We start from the raw sequence: 13,860 nt of genomic DNA, 5'->3' as shown, positions 1-13,860 counted from the left end.
CTTTAGGTGCACATTGTGCAGGGTACACAGTATACTAACTGTAAATACTTAAAGCTGCCTGCCTGTGGTATTAATAGGATCAGAAGAAGAACACCAGCACTTGTCTTCAGGTAGCTTTAGGTGCACACTGTGCAGGGTACACAGTACACTTATGTCCCGTACACACGGTCGGATTTTCTGACAGAAAATGTGTGATAGGACCTTGTTGTCGGAAATTCCGACCGTGTGTGGGCTCCATCACACATTTTCCATCAGAAGAAGAACACCAGCACTTGTCTTCAGGTAGCTATAGGTGTACACTGTGCAGGGTACACAGTACACTAACTGTAAATACTTAAAGCTGCATGCCTGAGGTATTATTAGGATCAGAAGAACATCAGCAATTGTCTTCAGGTAGCTATAGATGCACACTGTGCAGGGTACATAGTACACTAACTGTAAATACTGGAAAAACACCTGCCTGCCTGTCAGTATATCAGGAAGAGAATAACAGGAACGGATCTAGCTAAACTGAATACATTGCATATATATATATATATATATATATATATACACACACATATATACACACACACACAACACCTGGGATGCATATATATATATATATATATATATATATATATATATATATATATATATATATACACACAATACACTGTAAGTGCAGCTAACTGAATCGCCTGCCTACCTTATCTAACTTAAATCAAATGACACTGTCTCTCTCTCTGTCTATCTCTTTCCGCCACCGCAACACACTACACAAGGCCGCCACGCAGGCGGTCTTATATAATGTGGGGCATGTACTAAACCCCCTGAGCCATAATTGGCCAAAGCCACCCTGGCTTTGGCCAATTACGGCTCCCTGTACAGACGGCGCTGTGAGTGGCCAAGCATGCGGGTCATAAGTGCATGCTTGGCCAATCATCAGCCAGCAATGCACTGCAATACTGCAGTGAATTATGGGCCGTGATGCGCCACTAGAATTTGGCGCAAACGGCCCATAACGTTCACAATTCGACGAACAGGCGATGTTCGAGTCGAACATGGGTTTGACTCAAACTCGAAGCTCATCCCTAACAACGAGCATTAGCAACATACCTTACAACAGCATAGGCAGGAATAGGGCCCAACTGTGCTGAACGTGAGACAAGCTGCATCCTTGCTCAATGTGGGCAGTAATGATAGTGTGCCCGCAAGATCAGCTCTGCCATCGAGTTATTTGTGGCATGCCAGAGCAGATGCTGCACTAAATCATTGTATGCCCCAAGTCTCGTGTCACATTGCACAATTTCTTTAGTGCCGCCTTTGAAAATCGTGGGAGGAGAAATCATAAATTGAATAAATCCCTTTGAACTGTGCCTTAAAAAGCAAGCCAATCCTCACAATAGCAGATTTTGTTTTTGGCTTTAACGCACTGCAATATCTAGCTGTATGGTATATTTTAGCTGCGTGGACAAGGTAAATCGTGATTGAAATAGTCTTAGCATGCCTTGGAATGCACAAATGCCTGTGTGCTACAGCACCTTTGGAATTTTTACTTCACATACTTACCAACTGTCCCGAATTTCCCGGGACATTCCCCAGATTTAGACTCTTTTCCCGATTTTATTAATTCCCGGGAAATGTCCCGAGAAATTAACTTTTTCCCGATTTCTAGCTGCCGCTAGAGGTCCGCGACCGGCAGAGACAATGTCTCCGCCGGCCGCCATTTTTTAGAAGACCAGAAGTGGAGTGGAGCTGGGTGGCTACAATAGAAACCTAGTAGCTGCGGTGACGCACACCCCCCCCGCTCCGCCCAACCTCCGCCCCGCTCTGCCCATCCCCGCTCCGCCCCACTCCTCCCCGCTGCCAGTCTGTTATGGAAAGGGGCAGGGGTGGGCGGTGGTTCTATTGTAACCACATGGCCGGCGAACCACATGGCCCCCTTGGACTTCTGTAATGGCGGCGGATTCACCGCTGGGGACTCCTGATGTGAGGGGGAGCTCAGCTGGGGACTCCTGATGTGGGGGGCCTCCGCTGGGGACTTCTGATGTGGGGGGAGCTCCGCTGGGGACTCCTGATGTGAGGGGGGGCTCCGCTGGGGACTCCTGATGTAAGGGGGGCTCCGCTGGGGACTCCTGATATGAGGGGGGCTCCGCTGGGGACTCCTGATGTGAGGGGGGCTCCGCTGGGGACTTCTGATGTGAGGGGGGGCTCCGCTGGGGACTCCTGATGTGAGGGGGGCTCCGCTGGGGACTCCTGATGTAAGGGGGGCTCCGCTGGGGACTCCTGATGTAAGGGGGGGCTCCGCTGGGGACTCCTGATGTAAGGGGGGGCTCCGCTGGGGACTCCTGATGTGAGGGGGGCTTCGCTGGGGACACCTGATGTGAGGGGGGCTCCGCTGAGGACTCCTGATGTGAGGGGGGCTCCGCTGGGGACACCTGATGTGAGGGGGGCTCCGCTGGGGACTTCTGATGTGAGGGGGGCTCCGCTGGGGACTCCTGATGTGAGGGGGGGGCTCCGCTGGGGACTCCTGATGTAAGGGGGGGCTCCGCTGGGGACTCCTGATGTAAGGGGGGGCTCCGCTGGGGACTCCTGATGTAAGGGGGGCTCTGCTGGGGACTCCTGATGTAAGGGGGGGCTCCACTGGGGACTCCTGATGTAAGGGGGGGCTCCGCTGGGGACTCCTGATGTGAGGGGGGGCTTCGCTGGGGACACCTGATGTGAGGGGGGGCTCCGCTGAGGACACCTGATGTGAGGGGGGCTCCGCTGGGGACACCTGATGTGAGGGGGGCTCCGCTGGGGACACCTGATGTAAGGGGGCTCCGCTGGGGACTCCTGATGTAAGGGGGGCTCCGCTGGGGACTCCTGGTGTAAGGGGGGCTCCGCTGGGGACTCCTGATGTAAGGGGGGCTCCGTTGGGGGACTCCTGATGTAAGGGGGGGCTCCGCTGGGGACTCCTGATGTAAGAGGGGGCTCCGCTTGAGACTCCTGATGTAAGAGGGGGCTCCGCTGGAGACTCCTGATGTAAGGGGGGGCTCCGCTGGGGACTCCTGATGTAAGGAGGGGCTCCGCTGGGGACGTCTGATGTAAGGAGGGGCTCCGCTGGGGACGTCTGATGTAAGGGGGGCTCCTCTGGGGACGTCTGATGTAAGGGGGGCTCCGCTGGGGACATCTGATGTAAGGGGGGCTCTGCTGGGGACATCTGATGTAAGGGGGGCTCCGCTGGGGACGTCTGATGTAAGGGGGGCTCCCCGCTGGGAACACCTGATGTAAGGGGGGCTCTGCTGGGGACGTCTGATGTAAGGGGGGCTCCGCTGGGGATGTCTGATGTAAGGGGGGGCTCCCAGCTGGGAACACCTGATGTAAGGGGGGCTCCGCTGGGGACATCTGATGTAAAGGGGGGCTCCACTGGGGACATCTGATGTAAGGAGGGACTCTGCTGGGGGCACCTGATGTAAGGACAGACTCTGCTGGGGGCACCTGGTGGCATCTGGTGGCACGCAACATGGCAGGTGATACACTCAGGTGACCCACTGATTCTGGATTATGGTGAGTTGAATGATTTCATTATATATTACAATGTAATAATAGTAATAATGCGCCTCAATCATCCTGACACCATAACAACCATGGTGCTGGGATGATTGAAGCGCTAACACCAGGTGTTTGGAGTATCTTTATCTGCTGATTTTTTAAACTCTGGAATACACATTTCTATTATGTTGTAGCATCTGGGCCTGCTGTCCCTCCATCCCTCTTTCCCTCCTTCTTTCCTTCTTTCTCTCTCCCTCCCTCCCTCTTTTCCCCTTTTTTTCTCCGTCTCTCATTCATCTCACACTCTAACCCAGGGGTCTTCAAACTGCGGCCCTCCAGGTGTTCAGGAACTACAATTCCCATCATGTCTAGTCATGTCTGTGAATGTCAGAGTTTTACAATGCCTGGGATGTGTAGTTCTGCAACAGCTGGAGGGCCGTAGTTTGAGGATCCCTGCTCTAACCACAGACCCATGTAAACCATGCCCATATAAGCCACGCCCATGATTTCATTTACACCACGCCCATTTTTCACATTTTTCCTTTTTACTATGCCACACCTACAAATGCATTCCCCGCCCCCTAATTATAATAAGGCTCCACCTACAGCCAAAAAAGTGTCCCTATAAATTTTTTTACAATGTTGGCAACTATGCTTCAGAGTGCATTCAGATGTCCAGAAGCCGGAAGACCAGCAAGGTGTAAAAGTGTGGGAAGGGCTGCCATTTTACCTTCAATAGACTTGGGTTCATAGTCCAGGGTCTTGGTCTTGCAGCGGACTCCTTCTCCAGTGCCATCAATCCAGACGTAGGTCACCTGGACCATCCCTGCTTGGGGCAGCTTCATATACTGGTCCCTCACCCCCTTGTTGAGCCTGGAACTGTGTGACACAGACATGGTGGTGATTGCTGATCTAGAAAAAACAGAAGGAAAAAATATTGTTATTATACAGGATTTATATAACACCAACAGTTTGCGCAGCGCTTTACAACATGAGGACAGACAGTACAGTTACATTTAAATACAGGAGAAACCAGAGGGTCCTGCTAATTCGAGCTTACAATCTAGGAGGCAGTTTGTGGAGGAAACAGAAGTTTCCTGAAAACCTTACAAAACTGCAAGCCAGCAACATTCTCGTTGGCAGATCTGCAGTACCATGCCATGCTGCCAACTACTAACCTGGAGCACAACAACCCACCATTTTCAAATTAGGGCCTCCCATTAAAGAAAAAAAAATGTGTTGCAGCACCTAACAGTGCTTAGTCCCCGTGCAAAGTCCCACAAATACCTGTTGATCCTACCAGTGAATCCATCCTAAAGCAACTTTCTTTGACGGGACGACCACAATGCTGCACTGTCCCTGAATTCAGAGCACAGTTGCCACTCATGTAGGGAGAGAGGAGGAGGAGGGAGGGGTATGAGCATGACAACTTGTACTCAATATTCTCAAGCAATTTCATGATTGGCATGCATTAAGTTGGCCATACATGGATCAGCAGGACCCGGCCAAATTTTCAATCCATGGGCAGGTTAATGGTAAACGAGTCGATCTATTGGTTTGCTAGGGTCTGGATGGAATCAAAACATTTTCTTTTGCTCAACAAGCAGGTTTAAGGAAAGAGAAGGACTATAGCAGCTGCTAGCGATAATTGCAAGAGAATCCAGCAGGCTGGTTGTACCCAAGTAGATCGCTCAACTTAGTACATTCAGCCTGCCCATTAACGATTCAAATGTTGGCCGCTTCCTGCTGAACCGGCCAAGATTTGAACAGTGTATGGCTGGGATGGGATCTTTTGGTGTGGATGGCTTCCCCCGCCACGCAGTGAGAAGGCAATTGCTGATTCCTATGTCTGTGTTCACGGGGGAATGGTGTAAATGTCTTTCCTGCAGCCCAAGGTTGCAGGAAAAAAAATAAAATACAAAATTGATTTGTGCCATGTATGATCAGCCTAAGGCAGGCCATACAGAGCAAATTTCTTTCCTGCAACCACAGGTTGAGAGGGGAATCCGGTGCAGGGCCACCCTTACTATTAATTCTAACCAATCCTTGATATGATCTGCCTAATCAGCAATGTGTAAAACATAGCTAGTTTATCAAAAGTTCCTGCAGAAGTAAAGCAAGACAGTTTATAAACTGTCCCAGGGGATGGAGAAACGCCTGAAAATGTGCTAAACAGCTTCTGGATTATGGGACAAACTCAATATGGTCAATTATCTTCCCATCCCATCACAAGTCTTTGCAGAGCTAATCGCCTGGAGAAGAATCAGACTTTCCATCCTGGGCGAGAACAGACAAAAAACTGGAACCAACTGGTTATTCAACTTTACAGCCAGACAGAGCAGTCCCTTATTGGTACAGAGGGGAATTAACCATTTGAAGCCCAGAGAGACTTAACTAACCTGATAAACAACTCACATTGTTTTCAGCCTTCCCAACTAAGAAGCCCAACTACATAGAATGCAAGCTCTGCAATACAAACCCATCATCACAAAAAGTTGTATACGGTCACCAATTCAGACGACTGAAATCCTTATCGATCCCATGATTTAGTTATATTAAAAATATATTTAAAATAAATAAGAAATGAAAATAGGAGTTAAAAAAAATAAAAAATAGCCAAAAAAAAAAAAAAACCTCACCCCACACAGACAGTTGTTACAATGTTTCTGGTCACAGTTTGAGTAACAATTTGTCTAAGAAAAGTTTCTAAGCAACAAATTAGACACAGCAGTGTTCCTGCAGTTTTATATGTTATATGACAATGGGAAATCTCAAACAAAACGTTTTCATAGAGATCCCCTTCATCAGTATCCCAACAAAGCTCATTTTAATAAGAAATTCCCGCTGGCTCCTACATCAGGCTTTGTATTGCCCGACAAGTCAGCAAGCCCTGAAGATTCAGAGCCAAATAAATAAGATCACAGCACAGGACAATGAAGATAATCTGGCTGCAAGACAATGGACAATGTGCAAGCCATGAGCCCCAACATTAGCTTATTATCAGGGATTTTTTTTTTTTGCAAAGCCAGTGGCATGTGAAACACACCCAAAAACTCCACCCGGTGCCAAAAAAAGTGCACACACAGAAAGAGTGAAACACAAAAGGTGCAACGGGTGTTACACTGTCCTCCCCTAGGGAAGGACCTTACCCTGATCCCCCAGGGCATTAGGCTCCAGACGGGGACTGAGGTACTTCACATGGGTCCATCTGGCCGAAACCAGACGGACCCCCTTTCTCTGGAGGGTCTGCCAAAACAGACCCACCCAAGTACTAGGGGGGACTCCCCCCAAAGGGAGACCCCATGAGAGAAGGCAAACCAAGCCAAAAGGCCTATGTTCACCCCCTCTCAAGACTTTCAGATTAGGCCCGAGGACCAGTGTTAATTTTGGCAGCAAATTTCGATTTAGTTTTAGTCTTAGGACTAAAATGGCATTTTAGTTTTAGTCCCACTTTATTCTTCTGCAGTTGTTTTAGTCGTATTTAGTCGACTAAATCTCCAGTACATTTTAGTCGACTAAAATGTCCTATGTTTTAGTCGACTAAAATCTCCAGTACATTTTACTCGACTAAAACTCATTTTAGACGAATAAAACTCATTTTAGTCATCTAAAATTGAATGGGTGTAATTAAATTGTAATGCATTAGTTAACATTTCTCTACAATTTCTAAACTCATTATATACTGCTGGAGTGAAAAATCTAATATGTTATTTATTATGGCATTGAGGTATGAACATGCACTACAGACCAGTGTTCATTTTGAAGTCAAATTTCAATTTAGTTTTAGTCTTTTGACTAAAATGACATTTTAGTTTTAGTCCCATTATAGTCTGTTGACTAAAATGGCATTTTAGTTTTAGTCGTATTTTAGTCAACTAAAATAATATTAATTTAGTCGCCTAAAATGTTTTAGTCGTTTTAGTTGATGAAATTAACACTGCCGAGGACCCACACCCTACTCATCACACTGTGACAAATGTGAACACCAAACAAAAAAATACATAAAAGTGACAAACACGGGGATAAATAAAAAGAAAGTGGGGAGAAGGAAGGTGGGAGAAGTGAAAGTGGCCATTGTGCAATACAATGGCCGGCCCTTCTGTCAGGAATCAAAAATTCCTCTGGTCATAGCCAAACGGCTCAGCCCTAGAGGCAGGTGTGAAAAAAGTGTGTGTAGTGAAGTGACCAAGGTGCCAAATCTCGAAGTGCCCCCCAACACTTGTGCGAGCTATGTCACCCCTGGACTGCCACTCCAGGGGCACATTCACCACAGGCTCTCTCAACCCTGACCAACAGCCCAAACTGATACAGACCCCTTCCCCACCAGAAAGGTATAGAGCTCTGAAAGCTCAGGGAAAGCCCTCTTCGCTAAGCTCCCCCGTCGCTCCCATTGCTCCCACCTAATTATATTCGGGAAGTACTAACCAAACCCTTATTAGCAGGGATGCAGCAGCAGCAGCGAGCCCCTCGTCTTCTGGGAATCAGATATCACTGAGGCTCCCCCAGGGGATACACACACTCTTATAGTAGATGACACCTACAGGACACGCTCACACGTCTGATGTAACTGGAGAGTAATAAGAGAAGGGCGCGCCACATTCCATCTCCTTCCACGCTGTGATTTCCTCTATTTCTTCATGACCCAGAATACTGCCGTTCACTTTCCATGTCCCTCTATTATTTATATCACTTTTATATTATTAACCACTTGACCCCCAGGGCATTTCTGACATTTCTCATATACATGTAAAAATTCGTTTTTTTTGCTAGAAAATGTCTCAGAACCCCCCAAAACATATATTTTTTTAAGCAGAGATCCTGGAGAATAAAATGGTTGTTGTCTTTGCAGCAATCGGAGGCTTTAAAAGCACGGCTCAGCTGCATATTTTTTTTTAAATCTTTATTTAAGGAATGCGGAATGTACAAAAAGGCAAGAAATCCAACATGTCATCCAGCCATGTCCAGGAATAGGCAATGATAATAACTTGTCAAACAAGTCTATGTACATTAGTGAGATAGCAATCAGGGCCGGTGCTACCACTAGGCGGACTAGGCAGCCGCCTAGGGCGCTGCCATGACCACTGGTTTCCCTACTCTCTGCTGGAAGGAGGGGGCACAGGAGCTTGGCAGTGCCTTGTTTTCCGTAGTCCGGGGATCGGGAGGAAGATGTCTGTCTCCTCTCCTCCGGACATTGCTCCAGCTGGCTTTCCCCCAACACCAGCTCCTTCTTCTCCAGGGTCAGGGAGCTCCAGTATACCATCTTCCTCTGGGAGGGGGGCAGGGTCCAGCAGATACATGTCCCGGTGTGGGGGAAGGGGACATGGCACAGGTCTTGGTGCAGAAGAAAGGAGGTGTGCCGTGCCAGTTAGATTCACCCCCTCTGCACTAGTCAGCACCAAAGCTGTACCCCAAGAACCAAGCCGGGGATGGCTCTGATGTGAATGGCATGAGGAGCTGGGAGAGCAGTGAGCGGAACCCGCAGGAGACCTGGAGACTGACACTGAAGTGAGGCAGACACCCTGAGACTGGGAGGGAGAGGAGACACCGAGGAGGCAGGGCCGTCTTAAAGCACGGGCAAGGGCCCGAGGTGCATGAGGAGCCCCTGAAGTTTCGCCCCCGCAGACTGTGAACATGGTGGGAGCTGCCTGTCAGTAATAATGACAGCTCCCCTGGGCGCTGGTAAATACAAACTGCACGTGCACAGTTTAACAGCCAGCCATTCTTCATCAGCTGAGCTTGGAATGGGGCATGCTTAGAGATCCGTCTGATGACACTCCGGGGCGGACCCTTTGTTTAAACATCTCTGGAGCCTGGCATTTTCCTGCTGCCCCATGCAGCTCAAAGTGCAGTGCACGCAGAGAGGGGTCCACTCCCCACACTGCCTGCAAAGAACTGTAATATAATCTAGGCCTTAGGTCTGCTCCTTAGAACAAAAGAGTTTCCTATAGTTAAGCTCTCTCCTGGCTTACTCCTAATCAGCGCCTTGCTGCTCTATCACAAAGTACATCTGCCTCCTGCAAACATGCATGCTCTGGCTGCACCTTTGCAGTCTCTGACTCCTGCAGAGGAATCCGGGTCCACCTGACTCCCATGCACAGACTTCCTGTGTGTGGGGTGGGGACCTGAGCCATAGTCAGGTCACAACTAAATAGCCCAGCACACAGCTGTGCAATCAGCGTGCCTTTCTCTCCAAAATCTGGCGTAAACCAGCGAATTTCCAGGTAGGACAGAGTTCCACTGCCACATATCCTCCCCCCTTGTTTCGAACCAGAGGGAGGAACACATAAACCCGTCACCATGGATGGGACACCTCTGTGCCAGCCATTAGCTGCGTAGGCCCATTTCTTTTTTCTGGGTATGTTTCCACCAGCACTTCACCTTGGCACCTCTATGCCAACTATCAGCAGCAGGACTCCTAATCTGCCCAACCTTTTTCCTAAAGGGGCACTCCACCCACATCTTCTTCCAGGTGTGCTTCCACCAGCACTTCTTCCTGAACCTTGGGCTCCCACTAATCTCTCTATCCCTTCTATCTTCTAGCCACGGGACCCACCCTTTCTATTTTCCCCCATAGACCTACTCTCCCAGGACTGTTGGGGACCCACTTCCATGAAACCTGTCGGAGACTGACTCCTCTCACTACCTGACGCAACACTAACCAACAACATCTGTTTCACAGGTTCACCAACCTCTGTGTGGTTACCCTTGGCAAATAAACCATCTGAGATCAACACCACATCCTTCTGTTTAACCTCAATAGCAATGTTCAACAAGGGGTCATTCACCTCAATATTATCATTGTCATCAGGACCTCTTGCCACCTTGTTTTCTAGGACAGTGTCTATGAAGGGACCATCTACAGGCAAGCAGTTACTCTCTATGGGACATTCCCGTAGTTTCACATCTCCTCTGTTGTCCAACACTCCAATAGCGACTGTCCTACCAACGTACATTTTTCACCACATTTTTCCAGACCAATCTCTTTAACCATTTCTGTGTCCATTGGAACCTCAACCAATACCTCTGAGCTGTCCGACAGTGCTCTACAGCAGTGGTCATCAACCCAGTCCTCAGGGCCCACTTACAGTCCAGGTTTGCAAGATAACTAAAATACATCACAGGTGATATCATTTGCTGCTCAGTGATGGCAGTATTCTAGTCTGCATCTCCCCAAGGTAATACATAAAACCTGGCCTGTTAGTGGGCCCTGAGGACAGGGTTGATGACCACTGCTCTACAGTGCTTCTCATACACTTTTTCATTTCAGTTACCAACACTGTTATTTCCTGTCAGAGTGTCTCCGGGTACCTCAAACTGCACCTCCCTGCGAGTAATGGATTGAATTCCCACTACTGCCCCGTCTGTTCCGGGCTCTTCCTTTCCATCTTCTCCACACTACAGGCCTCCGCCTCCCCTGAGTTAGTGTTTCCTCCACCCACCTCCTTCATCTTCTCCACCTTGCAGCAGTCTGCAGAGCAGCCTGAATACAGTAAGAAGACTTATTGAGAAGATTACTGGATCCATCTGATCCATCTCCACTTCATTGCTCCTGCATGGGAGCCCCTCCCCTCACCAGAGCACCAAAAATTATTGACTAAAAGTGAGTAAAAGAATGAATGAATGTCATGTGTAAAATCACAAAATACATGTGTGCCATTATGTGTGAAAAAAAATGCCCTTTTAGTCTTGACTTGTTGTTGTTCAACCTTAACTGAAAAGTTTTACCCCCCCTTATGACCAGACCATTTTTTGTGATACTGCGCTGCGTTACTTTAACTGGCTGACAATTGCCCTGTAATGCGACGTTGTACCCAAATAAAATTGACGTCCTTTTTTCCCCACATATGGAGCTTTCTTTTGGTGGTATTTGATCACCTCTGCGGTTTTTATTTTTTGGGATATAAACAGAAAAAGACCTACAATTTTGAAAAAAAAAATCAATATTTTTTGCTTTTTGCTATAAAAAAATGTCTTCCTCAGTTTAGGCCAATATGTATTCTGCTACATATTTTTGGTAAAAAAAAATCCCAGTAAGTGTATATTGATTGGTTTGCGCAAAATTTATAGTGTCTACAAAATAAGGAATAGATTACTGGCATTTATATTTAATTATTTTTTACTAGTAATGGCGGCGATCTGCAATTTTTAGTGGTACTGCAAAATTACAGTGGACACATCGGACACCTAGCTGACACTTTTGACACTTTTTGGGGACCAGTGACACTAATAAAGTGATCAGTGCTAAAAATATTTACTGCCACTGTACTAATGACACTGGCTAGGAAGGGGTTAACATCAGGGGCGAGCAAAGGGTTAACTGTGTGCCTAGGGGGTGCTTGCTAACTGTGTGGGGGGAGGGACTCACTAGATGAACAGAGTGATCTTCTGTTCCTGGTTAGCAGGAACAGAAGATCACTCTGTTCATCTCTGACAAAACGGCGGTCTGCCTTGTTTACATCTGCAGACCGCTGTTCTATTTCTGTGGGGAGCAATCCCGGGTGGCTGGCGGACATCGCTTCCGCCAGACCCGCTGATTGGCTCCCCCTATCAGCGTGTGCGCCTTCGTTGGCTATTGCACGAAATGGCCTACAGGTATGTAGTTTCGTGCAATAGAGCCAACCTGCTGCGGTATATGTACTGCAGCTGGTCAGCAAGTGGTTAATTTAATTATAATGCAGGATATTGATTTAAATGCAGAGCTGCAGAAGAGCAAACAGTGCTTTAATCTGGCCACCTGAATTTTTTTTTATATTTACATTTTTGAAACATTTGTTAAATCAGGGTTTTCAGGGTTTCTGTGCATGACTGTTGGATAACAGATGTGATTAACCATGCCCCTTAACAACCCCCATCTTAAACCTTTACCCCAATAACTAAGACCACACCAAGATTGGAGTAATAAAAGGCCGTAGCAGCCTACTTTATATAACAAATATATATTTTAATATAGAAAAATATAAACATATCATCATCAACTGCAAACAACATCTGTTATACAACCCACTGAATATCTCAAGCGTTGGTCTGAGCAATAGCTTAATAATCATCCGTGTCCATAACAAACTTGTACTGCGGCCCCATCAAATTTATAACATAGGCCGACAAGCTGACTCAGTGACTACCAATGACCGCAGTGCCCCATTATTACTTTCCGGCTAACCTCCGTTAACCGGGAACCACCATCAGGACCCATATCAACTTTAGCTCCCAAAAACTCTTACTTTTTGCCATCTTCCTTCTTTTGCACAGACCAACGCCCGCCACCACACCCAAGAATAATACCTTAATCTTGGGTGCCTCTCCACACCCAAAGTGCTCTCTGTATGCCATCTTGTAAACCTAAGGCCCACAAATCTATACCGACCTCATTTAAATGAACCCCATCAGCCCGAAAATACCTCCATGTTTCAAACTCAAGTTCAAGGTGTCTAACCGCCAAACCTCCATTATTAACCACAAACTTACTCACCTCCCTGTTTATTTTTTTACGGGCCCTGTTAACCCCTTCCACTGACCTAGCCATTCTCCATGACATCCTAGCCACCATGTCAGACCAGTCAATAATCATCTTACGGAAAGCTTCCTTCAACCGCCACACATCAAGCTTGATGTCTCGCGTGATGTCCACCATGGCTCTTATGCCCAATCATTACCGCCTACGTGAATGACTAATACGTCCGGCGGCCTGTCTCGTTGTACATAACGATGCACCTCCGAAACCAATCTACCCCACAACATGCCTGGGATCCCCAACCACTTGATACATGCCTCCCGTCTACTAAAACCCAATTGCCTACCCTCATGTCGGGCGTCCCCTCTCCGTGCTCCCCAAGACACGTAGGAATGGCCCATAATCCAGACCATCCCCGTCAAGGAATCTGAAAATAGAAGAACACAGAAGAAAAAAAACATACTATAACCCCTGTTTATTCAACATTCGCTTAACCACCGACAGTTCCCAAAAATTACAATCCAAATTATCCCTCTACAAACCTACCACCATATGGGGCCGAACATAAGATTGGAACCTGTTAGATTCCCACCACCCAATTCGTTTAACTGCTTCCACATCCATCCCGTTTCTGGCTGCCTCCGTAGCGGCCCCTATCCGAAACGAGTGGGACGAGAAATCCTTCTCCTCCAGCCCCAACCCACGTATGCATTTATTAAAAACTGCCACAAACGAACCCTCAAAAATTCCCAAATAGCTTTCACCGGGCATAGTTGCGATCCCGTAATTGGATACACTTCCACAATTCTACCTTTACCCATTTGATCAGTCTTTGATTTCCGTAACCACAACTTTAAACCCTCTTCTCCACACGTCACCTCCTGATAAGCCAA

The 13,860-nt window shown here is 47.5% G+C and overlaps 1 protein-coding gene across 2 annotated transcripts in view; it reads right to left on the bottom strand.

The window, feature by feature from the left end:
• The window catches only part of LOC141108260 (glutamine synthetase-like), a 36,227-nt gene extending 28,132 nt beyond the window's left edge, over positions 1-8,095 (bottom strand). For both annotated transcript variants that reach the window (XM_073599695.1, XM_073599696.1), the window contains exons 1-2: positions 7,942-8,095; positions 4,247-4,428 (exon numbers count right to left, since the gene is read on the bottom strand). In XM_073599695.1, coding sequence (XP_073455796.1) covers positions 4,247-4,412 — 166 coding nt within the window. In that variant the 5' untranslated portion in view covers positions 4,413-4,428; positions 7,942-8,095. The remainder of the gene's footprint in view (positions 1-4,246; positions 4,429-7,941) is intronic.
• Positions 8,096-13,860: the final 5,765 nt, after the last annotated feature.

The sequence above is a fragment of the Aquarana catesbeiana genome, linkage group LG09 (assembly GCF_042186555.1).
Source record: "Aquarana catesbeiana isolate 2022-GZ linkage group LG09, ASM4218655v1, whole genome shotgun sequence".
Taxonomy (NCBI): domain Eukaryota; kingdom Metazoa; phylum Chordata; class Amphibia; order Anura; family Ranidae; genus Aquarana; species Aquarana catesbeiana.
This window is presented reverse-complemented; position numbering and strand designations above follow the sequence as displayed.